Raw genomic sequence first — 18,010 nt, 5'->3', positions numbered from 1 at the left:
ATGTCAAGGAAAGAAACAACTATCTGCCTTTTACAAGACATCTGAAGGCAGCCCTGTTTAGGGAAGTTTTTAATGTTTGATGTTTTATTGTATTTTTAATATTTTGTTGGAAGCCACCCAGAGTGGCTGGGGATAACCCAGCCAGATGGGCAGGGTATAAATAATAAATTATTATTATTATTATTTGACCAAAGCCACTGAAGTGCTTTTGGAAATAAGCTTGGGTTTGTAGCAATAGCATAGCAGGGCTTAGAGCTGTGAAATCAATGGAACTACATTCAGCATCTGCTTGGGACTAATGCATTTGATCCTTGCAGCCTTTTCTGAGACTTTCAAGTACTATGTGCAAATAATCAGCGCAGTCATTCCACTCCTCTGTTTTTATCATGATATGCCCGAGACATATACTAAGTAGGCCTACCACAGCTCACTTTTAGTGCTTCTCTTGTGCATGCAGATGATCTCCAAGTTCAGTTCTTGAAATCTCCAGGTCAGGTTGGGAAACTCTATAGTTGGGAACCTTTGACAGCTGCTGCCAGTTTGGCTCCACAATTCTGGCTTGATTTAGTCCTAAGACCGTCTCCTACGTTCCTAGGTATCTAATCTGCTTGTTATCTTCATGTTATCCAGAGACTTGGATTTTTCTTTTAATGGATGGAACATATAAAACCCAATTAGCCTATTTATTGCTAAGAGGGAAGAAAGTAGACAAAAAACAAAACAAAACTATTGTGACAGATCATGCAATGCAGAGACAAATTGGCTTGCATCTGTGATACAAAAATCAAGCATTTTCTCACTGTTTCTGTAGGATCTTGCTTTTGCTTTAGCACCGTACTGTATCTCTCAAGGGGACGGCAGCTTCTTGCTTAGCCATCGTATCAGTTGGCTCAGCAACCAGACAGTCACGGCGCCCACTTCCAAAGAAAGCGGTGTAAGCCATGCTTATCAGCCCTTTCAGCGTGTACTATGATAAGATTATAATTCTGAAGATTCTGAAGGGGGAGGACAATGAACTGCTCAACTATAACTAGCATGGCAGTGTGTTTGTGTGGAATTATGGGTGGCTAATATATTGGTAACTGGGTGTGGTGTCCAAGTACCTTGCTAACCTTTGCTCACAGTACTTAATGTTTGCAGTTTGTCAAGGACAAGACGGTTTACCTGCTTTGTAAAAACCATGCATGCAAGTTTCCCCTAGACATGGTGGGCCACTGTGAGAATCGGATGTTGGGTTGGGTGGGATTTTGGTCTGATCCAGCAGGGCTTTTATGTTCCCGGTCCTAATACTTAATTGTGGTCACAAGGAAGTGGGCACACAATTTGGTTATGAAGAAGAAGCAACATCCATCTAGTATTAAATCAGGCAACCTTACATAGGCTTGCTTAGAAGCAAATCTGGCCAAGAGCAATGGGACTTAGTTCTGTGTAATACCTCTAAGGATGCAGTATTAAAGAATACACAGGCTGAACCATATCATGTTAAAACAGAACTAAAGTTATTTAAATTTATTCCTGTATCAATAGCCTCCCTCCATGCTGCTGTTTTGCTGGATCTGTGGCACTCATTAAAATATTTCACATCCTTACACCAGTCTCCCAAATTTGTTCATCTAATCTTCACAAATGCCACTCTTTGATTTTATATAACGTTGGCATTTAAGACCTTTCTACATTGTTGACCTATATTTGTCTGCCAAGGTATTTCGGTCAGTGGAACATCTCAAAAATGGGGGAAGACTATTAATTGTTAGCACCATGTTTAGGGAAGTTCTCTCTCAGGCCCCCCCCCCCCCATCTTACCAATGACTCCCATGTAGGTAAGTTCATTCACGGAACAAAATGTTAAATCAGCATAGAGCTACAGCATGAGCCTGCATTAATCAGGCTATGCAACGGGTTCATTGTTGGTGGGTTGTTTTTTTAAAAAGGAATATATTTTTCATGGTCTGTATTGGATTACACCAATGGATTACACCATTTGTTCTATGCAAGAACAAGAGTGAAGGAAGGCAGAAATGAGCCGATTCTAAATCTAAGGCTGTAATACCAAGGTCATCACACCAGGGGCGTAGCAAGGGGGGAGGGGGGTGGTCCGTCCCGGGTTCCATAATGGAGGGGGTGACAAATTATCAAGGAACAATTTTTTTTTAAAATGCCTGCTCCGAAGGTCTGATCTTACTATACTAGGGATTATATAGCTATATATGAAATTTCATGCATATCGGTTAATATCTTGACCCTCCTCCACCAAAATAGCTGTTCACTTGGCTGTTTTCCTATGTCATGAAGGCTGAAATTTCAGTTCAGAGAACACTTACTGTTCCCAACCCTAACCCTGTGGAAAGCCATCTAATTAGACTTTAATTTGATTCTGAGATGTTTTTAGGAGGCAATTTAATTATTGCTTGATTTTATACCAATGTTATGTATCTGATGTTAGCCACCCTGAGCCCAACTTTGGCCAGGGAGGGTGGGATATAAATAAAAGTTTTTTATTATTATTACTTGTTATTATTCCTTTGTAAGAAAATATGAAATAACGTAAAACCATTTTTGCGGGGGGAGGATCAATGGGGGGGTTGACAATAATGTTTTTGCACCGGGTACCACCTGACCTTCCCATGCCTGGGGGAGCGGGACAAAAAGTTTTTTGCCCCTGGGTACCAATTTACCTTGCTACGCCCCTGCATCACACTCCTTGGGGAAAGGGTCCCTGTTAAAGGGTTTTAACCTTTAATTCTGCACTAGGAGTTCTAGAACTTTGATGTCTTCTTCTGAGGGCCAGTCAAGAAATTTCGGTGCCTGAGGCAGAGCAGCGAATTGCACTCCTCTCCCGTGTCAAGCTAGGTGGATTGTACCCTAGGCTAGTCAAGTTCTTTTGGCAGAAAAGCCCACAAGTGCCAAAGCCCAGACACAATGAATAATGATGATGAATTAAACAGCTAGCACCTTGCTGCCTTGCTTCCATGACCATCCAAATTGGCTGCCTGAGGCGCCTGCCTCACTCTGTTCAATGATTGGGCCAGCCCTGTGTCTGATCCCTTTGGGGTAGGCACCTGTATGATGAGATGGATGCCATTGGGAGAAGGTGCAGCTATCTGCCCCACCACAACACCAGCAGAAAAGAAGATAACTGAAAGTATAAAGAGAGATCCATAGCAACAAGGACAGTACCACCAGCAGCTTGAACTTCCAGGAGGCTGGGGGGGAAAGAGGACTCACCCTCCCCAGCAATTCCCCCTTTACTGCTGTTAGTCTCCTTCGGAGGAATGATGAGTCTAGAGCTGGATCTAGACACATCAAAAAAGCATTTCAGGAAAACTCATTCTAAACTTCATAAATGGAAATCACATTGGCGAAAGACGGACCCCATTGTGATATAACGCATATAAAGCACTTTTTCTTTGCCAATGAAGCTGAGTCCTAGGTGATTTCTAGGCTCCTGAACAGGCTCTGTGCACCTGGAATTATATTGTCTGTTAACTTTCCTCTTGCTTTGTATTTAAGTCTATATTTCTTTTGCGAGTGGGATGTGGGTGGCGCTATGGTCGAAATCATTGAGCCTCTTGGGCTTGTCGATCAGAAGGTTGGCGGTTTGAATCTCCACAACGGAGTGAGCTCCAGCCGCTCTGTCCCAGCTCCTGCCAACCTAGCAGTTTGAAAGCATGTCAGCGCAAGTAGATAAATAGGTACCACTGCGACGGGAAGGTAAACAGCATTTCCATGCACTCTGGCTTCTGTCATAGTGTCCCATTGTGCCAGAAGCAGTTTAGTCATGCTGGCCACATGACACGGAGAGCTGTCTATGGACAAATGCCAGCTCCCTCGGCCTGAAAGCGAAATGAGCACCGCAACCCGTAATCGTCTTTGACAGGACTTAACCGCCCAGGGGGTCCTTTACCTTTACCTTATATCTTTTGCCATTCCAAATTTATCATCTGTTTAGTAACTTGTTGATTTTTGTCTCATTTGAATTTATTGATACGTTTTGTCAACGGTTTTCTCCTCCCCCCACCACCGCAATGCTGAATTCTCCCGTGTTAAGAGAACTGTATAGCTATAGCTCCTCTACTCTATACCTGATTCATGATGGCAAATAAATTGTTTAAAAATGGAGCGCCACCTAGGGGCTGTTGCTGCTAGAGCGACACTTTTGAAGGCAAAGCAATTCCGGTGTATAAGCAAAGGATGCATGGGAGAATTCACAATTATGGCGAACTGATGGCGTTTGGTTTTTAATTAGGTAGTCCAAGGGAATAAATGGGCTATTGCTTAAAAGTGATTGGCTTGTTATTGTGGCTAATTCACTTGCAAATCGGGGAAAAGTAACTGCAGGGTTCCTTCCCAATAAACTTTGCATGTAAGTTCATAGCTGTCAGCTTCCCCCCCCCCCTTTTAAGGGAAATTCCCTTATTCCGAATAGGATTCCTCGCAAGAAAAGGGAAAAGTTGACAGCTATGGTAAGTTGCTAATTGTTTGGAAATATCACATTCAGTTCACAGTTTGCCCCAATACAGAGCCCATGTGCACAGTGATGTACGCAGGATTCTTGGTACTCCTGGCTCCTCCTCCTTCAAGGGAACGGAAAAGGTATGAATAAAAATTAAAGTAAATTATTTTGTTTAGTACAGAGAAAAAGAGGCATGAAAGAGGTGCCCAGGAATTCAATGTGCGCACATTATTCTACATGTGCACTGCCTGCACATGCTATCCAACAAACTGCTTCTCATTTCCACTGAAGTCTGTCCTTGTCAGGGCTGGACGACATTTAAAGTTTGCAGGAGTCTGCACTGAGCCTCTCAAAGCCATCATTCACATTTACGCTGTATAACACGGAGACACGGGCAAAGGTTACAGTACAGCTTCCCTGCATTGCAACTCCTATCTGATTCCTCTTTCCTTTTCAGCCAGGCTGGCCAAACTCAAATTTCACATCAATTCCACAATAAAAGCAAACCCAGAAACTCAACCTGCTGTGAACCAGCAGCGTGGCTCCTTACCAAGCCACTTAAACAAAGAGCTCCTTTTCAAACGTCTTCCGCTATCCATAATGCATGTTACCATAAAATGTCCAGGTTGCTAATTCACTTGGGTGAAAGCATCTACCTGGAGGAGAGGCTTATTTCTGCAATTGTTCTAGATCTACATAAAATATGCACAGGGAAGAAATATTATAAATGCATATTCATACTGTACTTTTGTTTCAGGATCGGTAACCCAAAAGACTTAATGCTATAAAAAAATGACCTTTCAGTCTTTTTCACAGTAGCAATTGCGGTTTGTGATATCCCTTTATTATAGAAATTAGAATTTTTTAAAAAATATATCTGTGGCTTCAAGTTCTGTTTAACTCTTTTGTGTGCGTCTTTAAAAGGTATTCGTGAAATATCTGATTTCAGGGATTAGTGCGGCCTTCATTACTATGCATGAAAAGCGAGATGAAATACCACGTTTTTGGCAGCTGTTTCCAATGGATAAGCATCCACTCACCCAGCTTGATTTAACATTTTGTTACTGCAGCTTTACGTTGCACATTTGATTTAGTACCGGCAGAATTAACGCTGGAAGAACAGCAATGGAAGGACAGGGCTATAGAAGAAAGAATCTGGCAACTCCTGATTACTGATCCTCTTGAAATCACGGATTTGGCTGCCTACAAGGGCCCAAATTAGGGTCTTTCATTCCTAATCTTTATCTCCAAATCAGGAGCAGCTGCTGCAGAGCTCCTATTTAGTTTGTTTATTTATTTAATTTTTATTGGAATTTTATTTACAACATAACACAAACCCCCCACCCCCAATACACAAATCCACCCTCATTAAACGTGAACATAACATACAGTGAACATACAACAGTACAAACAACCAAATAAAATACTTCCTTTATCCTGTATCGGGCCTCCTTATTTACTGTTTTTTATAAACTATTTAGTTTATTTATTTCAGAAAACCTATCTCCCGCCCTTCTGATGCATTTGCATCACTCGGGGATGCATGCAGCAATAACAGTTCTAATATATACATAAATTGAGACAGGCTCAGCAGCCGAAAACATTCCAAAATGGGGGTTGGTGCCTGTTTTTGTCACTTTCTCAGTACCCCGCCTTATCCTTTCCATACGGCAGAAATCTTTTCCCCACTGGCACTATTACTGTGTTGAAAGTACTGTACAAAAGTGCAAAGCAGCTTCTAAATGCCTGTAGTGTGGAAACACAACAGCCCAAGGCTATGTTTTACATGGCAGCTGTGTGAAGGAAATGATAGCAATGCCCATAGAGTTGAGGACCAAGATGTACAGGAGAGGACAAAGTGGTAGGGAGCAGCACATTCCGAGTCCCCTTTCTACCTTCTGTGGGGTAAGGGACCAATCCAGGGCCTAAAACACCCCAGTTCATCATTTCTTCCTGAGCCGTTGGATCTGATCTGTGGAATGCCTGTAGGCCTGCTAACTCTGATCTGCTCTAGTGTGTTGCATCTTTTCCTTCTATCTGATGTTGTGTATCCATGTTTCATGATGAATGGAAATCAACTGGAGAAGACCGGACTCTGAAGGGGCGTTGAGGAACTAGGAAGTCTAGTTGCTGCTCCTGCAAAGAAAGGATATGTAAGTAAGGCATCAATCTTTGGAGGCAACTGCAGTGAACGCCATTACAAAATCCCGACTTTATAGTATGATTGCAAGTTTGGAATGGTTTCAGGCTGCAAGGTTCAGCCTGGGTGAATCCAGAGGTCAGGCGTCACTTTCCTATGAGTAACAAGTAAAGGAGGAATGGTTAAGACCAAAAGGGTTTGGGGCCATTGCACTGGAGCACCTCTGCTACCTGGTTTTTTTAAAAAAATGTTTATTGAGGTTTCAATTAAGTACGGACAGAACAGATAATGTAAGAAAATGGTAACATAAACATGCACATGAACTGAAATATAAATTAACAAAAACATTTATTTTGCAGGTGGCAACATGGAAGATAACCAAAGTGGAAATTGATGGAAAGGAGACCATTCACATAAAAAGTGTGTATTTTAAAAGCACCTCCGCTAACTGTTAGAGGCTCATATTTAATTTCATGCACAGTCCCACACACCTACGTATAACTGACTGCTAGAAATGCATTTCCCCCACCCTTAAATGGACTGCCTTATTTCTTTATGTCATATACCAAATGCATACATTCCTTGTTGGAAAATGTCTGAAATGTGGAAGTAATTTGAATGCTCGGGGGTGGGGGGTGGGGGGATGCTTGAAAATGAAATGTAAACTGCATTCTAAAATTTGGTTTTAATTAGCACACTGCAGATTAACAGTGGCAATTTGAAATTATCTCTCCAAATCAAGGCTGTTTCCATAGCAATGGCTGATTCCCAAGACCTGCTGTGTCAATTTGTCATGAGCAGCCAAAGACAAGAAGGAAATGCTGGGCGCTCTCAGGCCATAGCAAAGGTTACCAGGATCTATCCAAAATGCATAATCAGTCTGCAAGTACCTGCCTCTATCTAGAGCTTTGTCCCATAAGAACAGAGCCTGGGGCGAACCATAGAATGACACACACACCCTGCCACCAGGGAAGAAGGGGTGAGTGAAGATCTACATCAGGAACAAGGGGGGAATAAAGATCTACTTTGGGAATAGGAAGGAGGAGACACCAGCAGTGCCTCCTATTTGTCAAGAGGCCACTGTACAGGCAGGATGGCAGTGCTGCCTTGGAGGCGGCAGGTGGCAGATCTATCCTCCAAGATGCACATCGCAGCTGTTGCTGTTGGGTTCTCAAATTTCAGCAGTGCCTTGTGTGGCACCAGAATCTGGCGCCCCCCTCACCTTCCGTGGAATGTCTTGCCAGAGTGGTGCATGCTCTGGTTCTCTCCCGCTTGGAACACTGCAATGTGCTCTACGTGGGGCTACCTTTGAAGGTGACCCGGAAACTACAACTAATCCAGAAGGCGGCAGCTAGACTGGTGACTGAGAGGGGCCACTGAGACCACATAACACTGGTCCTGAAAAGACCTACATTGGCTCCCAGTACGTTTCCAAGCACAATTCAAAGTGTTGGTGTTGACCTTTAAAGCCCTAAATGGCCTCGGTCCAGTATACCTGAAGGAGCGTCTCCACTCCCATCGTTCTGCTCGGACACTGAGGTCCAGCGCCGAGGGCCTTCTGGCGGTTCCCTCACTGCGAGAAGGAACCAAACAGAGGGCCTTCTCGGTAGTGGTGCCTGCCCTGTGGAACGCCCTCCCATCAGATGTCAAAGAAATACAGTGGTGCCCCGCTAGACGAATGCCTCGCTAGACGAATGCCTCGCTAGACGAACGGCATTCGTCTAGCGGAAGCTGCCCCGCAAGACGAAAAAGTCAATGGGGCTGCTTCGCAAGACGAAAAATTTTCGTCTTTTTTTTCGTTTAGCGAAAGTGCGGCTGTCATTGCCATTTCGCTAGACGAAAAACCCGCTAGACGAAAATTTCCGCAGGACGAATTATTTTCATCTAGCGGGGCACCACTGTAAACAACTATCTGACTTTCAGAAGACATCTGAAGGCAGCCCTGTTTAGGGAAGTTTTTAATATCTGATTAATTATTGTATTATAATATTTTGCTGGAAGCCGCCCAGAGTGGCTGGGAAAACCCAGCCAGATGGGTGGGGCATTATTATTATTATTATTATTATTATTATTATTATTATTATTATTATTATTATAAATTCCATTGTACAAAATAGTTGCAGCACCCCCTAGGCTCCGCACCCAGTGTAATTTGGGGTCAAGAGCCCCTAAATCTGCCTCTGATCAATGAAAGGCAAGTGTGCTTCCACAGCTGCTGCCCTGCTCAACATACTGACGAACCTCAGCTATGTTTTAAATCGCCCAGGTGGGAGTTGGATGTGCATACAGCAAAAGGGATGGGGGTAAGGAGCCCTTTTGATGATTTGCTGTGTTTGGTGGGATGGTGAAGGTACTGCAGTCATTGAATCACAGAGTTGGAAGGGACCCCTCCCCGGCCATCTAGCCCAACCCCCTGCAATGCAGGCATCTCAACTAAAGCATCCATGACAGATGGCCATCCAGCCTCTGCTTAACTACAACCCCAATGAGGTCTTGCTCATGGAAAGGAGGGCCGCTTTACGAGTTGTGGGAGAGATCATTCTGACAGAGGCAGAACCTGCTGCAGTGCCCCTTCTACACAACTCTTAAAAGGCACACCCATATTGTCCTTTGCACCAGATTGCCTCAGTGCTGCTTATTCAGATGGAAGCATCTTAATGGCATGAAGCAAGGCAGCTAAAACAGAGACCTCAGGAAGACAGTGTACTGGAAGATGAACAGCCACGCCACCACAGTGATGTAGCTCTCTCCTGCAGAGATTTACGTCCAGGCTTAACCAGCCAACAGAACCACTGCCACCATCATTTCTCCTGATGTAGGTTCAGCTGTCAGATATTCTTTACCCTAAAGGATGCCCATTATTTCCAAAGGTTGCCTGCCTATTTGGAGAACACTGCAAGCCCCAGAGGACTATACTCTGGGTGACAATGAACCAAAGGAAGTTGGGACATTATGCGGAGAGCAGTAATTTGGAACCAGAAACCATGTGGCATAGCAAGCACTCCCTCTAGTGGAAATAAAAAATGCAGACAATTTCTAGCACGGTAGCTGCCAAGTTCCACAGCACCTTGTTAACTTACCCATATGATTCACAAATAACTTATACGCTGTATGGAGAAAATACGGAATCACTAAGCTCTTTTAAGTACGCAGAAATACTAACAGAGCACATAGTCGCCAGCTCTCTAAAGCAGGCATAGGCAAACTCGGCCCTCCAGATGTTTTGGTACCACAACTCCCATCATCCCTAGCTAACAGGACCAGTGGTCAGGGATGATGGGAGTTGTAGGTAGTCCTAAAACATCTGGAGGGCCGAGTTTGCCTATGCCTGCTCTAAAGCACCACCCACTGAGCTTCCCTGTAAAAACCTCTTGCAATTTCTGACTACCGTTATTATTGCAATAATAACACACACACCCCAGTGCTCACTACTCATTTGTATGGAGGTAATTATAAGCTGTTTTCACCCTCCCCTTGGATTTAGAAATGTAAAACCACCTATTGGTGTAGACAAGCAATCTGCAAATAATTCGGCAACACTGATGGGTCAGCCCTCAATGCCCAGCTCTCCTTTGAAGAAGCGGACAAGTAATTCACATACCCCACCCCACCCAACACTTCAAGAGCCTCCAAGCTGCAAATTTGTGGCGCCCCTTGCTTTCTCCTACTTCAGAGGACCCAAACCAGTGGCTTCAAGATATAAGATAGGAGATTCCAACTAAACCTCAGGAAGAACTTCCTGACAGTAAGAGCTATTCAGCAGTGGAATGGGCGCCCTAGGGAGGTGGTGCGGGGTCTCCTTCCTTGGAGGTTTTAAAGCAGAGGTTGGGTGGTCATCTGTCTTGGATGCTATAGCTGAGATTCCTGCATTGCAGGGGGGTGGACCCAGTGACCCTCGGGATCCCTTCTAACACTACAGTTCTATTCTATTCTATTCTATTCTATTCTATTCTATTCTATTCTATTCTATGCATAGTGGTCAGAGCGTTCTGGGTTCAAATTCCCACTTAGCCATGAAGTCAGTGTCACTCAGTATCTCTTAGGGCTGTTGTGAAGATAAAATGGAGAAGCTGCCTTTTGCTCCAAGGAGGAAAGGTGGAATATAAGAAATAAAATGGTCCACTTATCCGAGTACAGCCAATTTAAGACAAACAGCACTACTCCATTCACAGGCCCACTATCGGAGATTGTCAGAAAGCTGCCTCATGCCATTAGTTCATCTTGCCTATTGCTGTTCACACTGACTGGTAGCAGTTCTTCAGGCAGGGGTCTCTCCCCATCCTATGTGGAAATATTGGGGATTGAAAGCACCACCTTTTGCGTACAAAACACGTACTTTTCCCTTGTTGCATGATCCTTCCCCTTTTAACTGGGGGGGTGAATTCTTTCCCCCACGCAGCATGAAAAATGAAATCCCACACACACACAGCTCACCTTTTGAATTCTGAACCGCCTCAAGGGGTGTTGTGGGTGGCCGGCGAATTGCACCCCTGAATATTAAATACCGGACTGGGCTCAGAAGTTCCTGTACTGGTTTTTCAGGACTGTTCCTTTCACCCCCCCCCCAAAAAAAAAACATTTATTCATCTGAACAATGCAGACTCAGTCATTCTCTGCCAGGGGAGTGTGATCAGGTGGAGTGTGTTGCTTCTCAAAGAAAAAAAAAGTGGGGAGTTGAGGGACAGCAACAGTGGGGAAAGTGTCCGGTCCATCCTTGGCACCGCAGATGTCATTCATATGCCTGGTTAAATTTCCAGCATCTTTACCTAACCTCCTCTTATGAGCTTTGTGTAATTCCACCCACAACATCAGGGTTTTTTTTCCTGCTTCCTTCCCCTCTCTGTTGGTACCAAACAGGCCAGAGTAAATCACCTGCTGTTAGGACTTTCATTCTCGGTGCATATTCTTCTTGGAGGAAAAGCCACATGTTTAGGATCCGGGTAGCAAGCTGTCAAGAGAATTAAAAAATAATCTTCATTAGCAGCACAACTGTTTGCCCTTGCATTCCTTGTGGTGAGAGAGGCGAGAGTCCCTGGGAGCAAAGAGGATAAAGGATGCTTGCCTAGATAATATACACTTGCGTGCTGCTAACACAACTGCGTCCCTTAGCTTGCAGGGGTTGCATTTGTGCCGACTGCTAAATAACATGGTGTGATTGCATGATATTTCCGTACTGCGAAAAGTGGCAGAATACGGTGCAATTACAACTACTTTAGTCAGTAATTGACAGCCTGTGAAAGGGATTGAGGGGGAGGGAGGGAAGTCCCCCCCTCCCGCACAGTGACAAGAGCCTTGAAAAGCTAATTGTGGCTTCTCTTTAGAGGTTATTCAGGTTGCAGCGTGGCTATAAGCAGGCAAAGTATCGCAGGGAAGAAAAACAGTACGGCTTGCACACACACAGATCCTTAATAAATGAAAGATGGAGGCGCCGCTATACTTATGCTGCCGCTTTTAAACAGCATTGAAGAGCGGCACTTTGTGCAAACAACAACATCCCCACCATCCACCTCTGAACAGTCAAAGATAGCACATTTTGTTGTGTTCCATTCCTCAAAAGATATTCCGCAGAACCACACGTAGGAATTTGGGGCACAATTCAAGCAAGCAAAAAATAAAATGCGAAGTAGATCTTGCGCAAATGTCACTGCCGTTCAGAGCTAATAGTGAAAAAAGATATAGTAGGCAGTGAGAGCTAGGCACAGTTCTTAGAAGTTCTTAGAACAGTATTTGGCAGACGGTTTGCAGTAGCAACTGCAGCTGTATTGTCATCTGTGAGAACAACGAAGGAAGGAAATAGGCCCAGGACAGCAAAGGAAGGGCCAGGGTTGGGGAACCTCAAGCAGAGTCTCAGATTGGTGTCTCAAAATTTCAGTGGCGCCCGGTGTGACGCCAAAATCCGTCCCCCACCTCTCGCCTTCCATTGGATGTCATAGCTGCGGTGCTCCAGAAGCTCTGTGCCCGATGCAAACTGGACCGGTCCCGCTCCTCTAGATCCGCCTTTGCCAGGGGGGGGGCTCTTTCCCTGCCCCTCAGAACTCTGCCGAGGGCACGCACCCTCTTTTTTGCCTGCCTGGATGGTGACGAGTGGGATGTGCGAGTTTGAAGAAGCTAGCCTGCTGTAGAAAAGTAGAATTTGGGTGTATTTCTCCGTTCCCTTTTGCCTCTGGCCACTGGTATGCGGTCCCCAGGAAGTTGCGCAGAAGGGAACGTGGCCCTTGGTTCCTCATAATAATTTATAATTTATTATTTATACCCCGCCCATCTGGCCGGGTCTCCCCAGACACTCTGGGCGGCCTCCAACAAATACCAAAATACCTCTGAGGAACAAGGGGTGGCAAACCTTTTGCATATACATCTCCCCTTCAGCTTTGCTTGGGTTGTTTTTGCTTTTATTTTGATTGTGCACTTTGTGTTTTTATGTTGTGATTTTTGTCCTGTGAACCACCCTGAGACCTGCAGGCATAGGACGATATACAAATTTAACAATTAATGATAATAGATAAATAAGAATGCATTGAACAATGCATTTAAATTTGTGGTAAAAGAAGAAAGTGACTGGAACAAACAAAGCATCTATTTAGAAAGCTGTTTACAAGAGCAGACAGGAATCTGTGCTATTAGTTGAGGGCTGCGGGGTAGGATTTGGGGAACCGCTTCTGACCATGCCAAATCCTCCATTTAAAAATGACATTTCCTTTGCTTTGGCCGTAGCCGAAAGCAATTTATTCTGCAGCTGACAAGTACTAGATTCAAAGAAGCAGCTCGTCTGGATTTCCAGAGGGTTTATACAGGCATGAAACACGCACAAAAACTGTAATTAATGCAGGTGCTCTGAAGCATCAAGAAGGCATAGGGGGGCAAGAGTGAAGGCAAAATGCTGATAGCATGGGTGATTATATATAGAATGTGGCAGGAGGCAGGCCCTTGCAGAGCCAGGCAGAGGCCCGGGCCAGGTAGATAATGTGCCCCCCCTTTTTTTTACCCCGGGGATCTCCGAAGTCTTATAAATAAGTATATATAAAGTGCATATGAAGACAAAATGGAAAATATAGATATGCAATAGTGCTTTTTAAAAATACATAGGGAAAAGGATTATTTTAAGTATTTACATTTAAATAATGGTGAGCGATTGTGAATATGCTGACCGAGGCCCCCTTTGGAATTGGAGGCCGGGCCAAGTGGCCCATATCACACACACACACACCCCTTTTTGGGCCTGGCATGCGAATTTAAGAACAGCCCTTGCTGGATCGCTCAAAAAGCCCTACTGGTCCAAGAATCCTGCTCTCACAGTAGCCAACTTGATGCCTGGGAGAAGCCCACATGGGCAGAACCAGGGTGCAACAGCCCCCTTGCCACCACCTGAGATTCCCAGCAACTGGTATTACGAAGCATACCTGCCTCCGAGAGTGGAGACAGAGAGCATGGCCTTCTCCTCCATGAAATTGTCTGCTGCTCTTTCAAAGCCACCCAAGGCAGATCAGGATCTATGGGCAGATCTCTGGATGATTTGCAACAGATCCCTTCCAATTGTCCAGCAGGGTTGTCAACGTGAATAAAATATGGGGGGGGGGGACAGGTAAGCCCCGCTGTGCCTAATTGATCATACGATGCGCCACATGCACACCACTTGAATGGCAATGCCTGTCACTTGGGAGGGGGCCTGGATGCCTCAAATATTTTATTGGGGGTTGCCAAAGGTACCTTGGCCCCTAGGAGTCGGCTCCTATGTTGTTGAGCCACACCACAGCACAACCAACAATGACTCCCCCCCCCCACCTAAATTAGGTGTCTGAAAGTAAGCTAGCTAGGACTCTGGGTAAAAAGGATTGTGAGCTCACTTGAGCTGTGCGACCAAAACCAAAAGGCTGACCCGGAGACACAAGCTGAACTTCAGTGGGTTCGTAGATCTTGGGGTTTTAGTAAAAAATACAAAGTAGATTTAACAAGCCTAGTCTGCCTATCCCTATGCCTCCACATCATGCAGAGCCTAGGACTCAACTAGGCTCATTACCAGTCTAGCTGAGTCCCTATCTGGTGGCACAATGTTATATTGCACATACAACGCATATAAATCGCTTTTTCTTTACCAGTCTAGCCAAGTCCCCAGACTGGTAAAGAAAAATGTGGTTTATATGTGTTATATGTGCAACATAACAGTGTGCCACCAGATGGCGCCGTGGAGCCCCGTTTTTCTCTACCTGTTTTTCCTGTTTAAATTTAGGACGCTTCAAAGTGAAACGCTCGTTGTTGTTGTTGTTGTTGTTGTTGTTGTTCAGTCGTTCAGTCGTGTCCGACTCTTCGTGACCCCATGGACCAGAGCATGTCTAAATCCAGCCCTAGTGGATCAAAGAGTGCCTTCCTTCTGGTCACCTACCTGCACGTAACAACGAGATGGCTCAGCTGGTCAGAGTGCGGTGTTGACAATGCCAATGTTAAAGGTTCGATCCCTGTATGTGGCAGCTGCATAGTCCCGCATTGCAGGGGGGGGGTCAGACTAGATGAATCTCAGGGTCCCTTTCCAACTCTGCGATTTTGTGATTTGAAAACAAGCAGGTGGTATAAAACCACCACGCCAGATCGGAGCCCTCCCACTGACTCCAGACGCAATTGCGCCCACGCTCTGCACACGCTCAGAAGCAACCTCGTTGTTCTTGGTTTCACCACGGCTACTGAAAAAGGTTCTGGGGCTGAGCGCTGCTCGGTGGTATTCACTGAGTTCTAGGGGGCGGGGAAACAAGGCTCAGTCTTTCCGGAAATCGGGGGCTCACCTGTCCGGCATCTGGTCCATCTGTTTCACCTGCGTGTTCTCCCTCCCTCCTCCCCCAAGCTCCGTCGAGTCCCTCCAGAAACCCCGGACAGCGAAAGCAAGCCATGGGGCGGCGTGTGCGCTAAGCGGCTTCTCCAGGCCCGGTAAGAACTTGTGGGCAAGGCGGGCTCCTCGGCGCTCCGCCCCCTTCCGACGCCGCTGCCGGAGCGAGGCCACCTTCCTTCCTCGGGCACAGTGGCGCCGCTCTCTCGCCGGACTCCAGACCTGGGAAGGCGGCGGCGGCGGCTCCTCTTGTTGGTGCAGGGCAGGTGAGTGCTGGGGACACGGCGGCGCCACCGTCGCCCCGCTTTTTGGTCGTGGCTCAGCGGAGAAAGGAGCCCGAGAGGGAGGGAGTCGTGCGCGCACCTGCCTCTCTTGCTGTCCAGGTGGGCGCGCTTGTCCGTTCCAAGTTCCCTGGACCCTGGATGGAGCCGAGAGCTGTGCCCCCGAGCCTAAGGTCCTTAAAAAAAACGCACTTGCCAGGGAGTTAGGCTCGTTGAACAAAGCGAGGCTTCCTTCCGAAGGCTTTGCGCTGCTAATCGGCTTGAAACGGGGGCGGATTGGTTTTGGGAGCAGAAAGGGACTCTGCTTTTCCTTACGCACGCACACACAAAAAACTCCACTCATGGTTCCTCGACGCCTTGTTGATTTCAGCAGTATAATTTTTAGGCGGTAGGCGGGTGAGTAGGAGGCATGCTGCTGCTGCTGCTGGTCAGACCATTGGGGACCAGGGATCCTTTGCAAATCCAGATCCAGATCTCTCTTATTCAGCTCACCTCTGTTTGAAAGTTCCCCGATTCCGCAGCAACCAGGTATCTCCCCAAAAGGGGTTGTTTTGCCAGTGTCATTAAAGTCCCCACTTGGTTTTCAGCATTAGGGAGTTATTGGACACCTTCAGAACCTGGTGCAGAAAACATTTGGGAAGGTTCCGAAGAATTACTTCTGAATGTATGACTTTTGTGTCTGGCTCCCATGGGTAGCTTTTGGGCTGTTTATTCTGGCCTTACAACCCTGGAAAAAGTATAGGCTTGGTCAGTTGTCAAAGTGGGTCCATTACAAGGGCTTGAAATAGATCATTGTATTATTTATGAAAGGCTGCCTAACAGGAGCCATGTTTGCTTTTGCTTATAAAATACTCGGAAATGGAATTTGCAGGTGAAATTGCCAACATCTTGGGAGACTGGAGGATTTTCCTGGATGTTTTGGGGAGGTTTGCTTCTGGAGGTGGATCTGTATATGGAAACATGTTTCCTTTGAGCCAGCAAGTTTAATGATTACCTGTTTATAGTAGCTGTAATTATGTAGCACATTCTTTCTCTCTTTCCTGCTTCTGCTCAGTGTGCTTTCTTGAAAATAAGTTCCATTGGACTTTTGTATTTTCATTATTTCTTTATACTGTGTACATAATAGTTTTTGCTCAATTTTCTTCTATATATTCCCATCAATCAAGTCCTAGAATTGTTTTTCCCCCCTTCGTGAAGTTATTTTCTTACTTATAAGAAAGGTGTCCCTGTATTTTGAAAACATTGGACTATAAATACTAGATCCTGAATGGGAGGGGTGCATAATAATTGCAGAGCCCAACGAATAGATGGAAAGCAGGTGTATCCTCTGTTGTTAGTAAGAACACCTGTTTCAGACTAGGGTCAGGTTGGCTGCAGCTGCAGCCTAATGCTATAAAAACTAAGGCTTAAATAGTGGACAGAACATCTCTGATTGAAATGCTGTGGACAACAGTCACTTTGTGGTGGGTTTTCCCTGGGGGGAGGTGGGGGCAGTCAGGTCAGCAGGCAATCTAATACATGACAGAATTGCAAATTTCGCAACTGGAAGAGGGGAAAAGCAACCCTCATTCTTTTCAGTGGCCTGGAGGGAGTTTTTTTAATGTTGGGGGGGGGAATCAGGTGTTTGGCAAAAGAGAAAGGATGCTCGTCTGCAGCGATTGGATTTGTTTCAGGTAAGCTGATGTTTCCTGCAAGAAGGACATTAAATAGTGAGATGCCCGTCTTCAGAAACTTGGGGATATGCTGCAATCCCATCCCCACATACCTGGGAGTAAGGCACATTGGACTCAGAAGAACTTGCTGCTGGGTAGACATGTTCAAGATTGCACTGAACTGCTCTGAAAAGTGTACAAGTGTATAAGAGAAGTTATATCTAACTGAAACAGTGTGTATGTGAAGTATTTAGTGTTGTTGAAGATCTTACCAAAGTCTCCATTTTACTTTTATCTGCATTCCACCCCCCACCCCCAGTCAGTCTCTGACCTCCATTTTCTAGGCACTCTGCAAAACTTGTTCTAATAAGCTTGATAGCCCTAGTCACCGAAAAGAAGAAAAGTAAATTAGTTCTAGGGCTGTGACGTTCTGCCGGCATGTGAATGACTTGGATGTTTGTAATGATTGGCACTAGTTTCTCTCTTCCATTGAAGCGTGCCAGATTCGATAGATGTAATTGCATATACATATTTTATTGAGCTTTATGCCTGTCCTTGAACAGGAATATTAAATCCATTAATTAAGACAAAATCAAAAATTCTTTCCAGTAGCACCTTAGAGACCAACTGAGTTTGTTCTTGGTATGAGCTTTCGTGTGCATGCACACTTTT

General features: G+C 45.4%; 1 protein-coding gene across 1 annotated transcript in view; it reads left to right on the top strand.

Moving 5' to 3' along the window:
* Nucleotides 1-15,509: 15,509 nt before the first annotated feature.
* The window catches only part of WIPF3 (WAS/WASL interacting protein family member 3), a gene marked incomplete at its 5' end in the record, with an annotated part of 35,841 nt that continues 33,340 nt past the window's right edge, over nt 15,510-18,010 (top strand). Inside the window, one exon of the mRNA XM_033165931.1 lies at nt 15,510-15,671. Within this exon, the coding sequence (XP_033021822.1) occupies nt 15,510-15,671 (162 nt within the window). The remainder of the gene's footprint in view (nt 15,672-18,010) is intronic.

This window comes from Lacerta agilis, chromosome 12 (genome assembly GCF_009819535.1).
Source record: "Lacerta agilis isolate rLacAgi1 chromosome 12, rLacAgi1.pri, whole genome shotgun sequence".
NCBI classification, from domain to species: domain Eukaryota; kingdom Metazoa; phylum Chordata; class Lepidosauria; order Squamata; family Lacertidae; genus Lacerta; species Lacerta agilis.
Note: the sequence above shows the minus strand (reverse complement) of the source record. Positions and strands in the feature narration are given on the sequence as shown.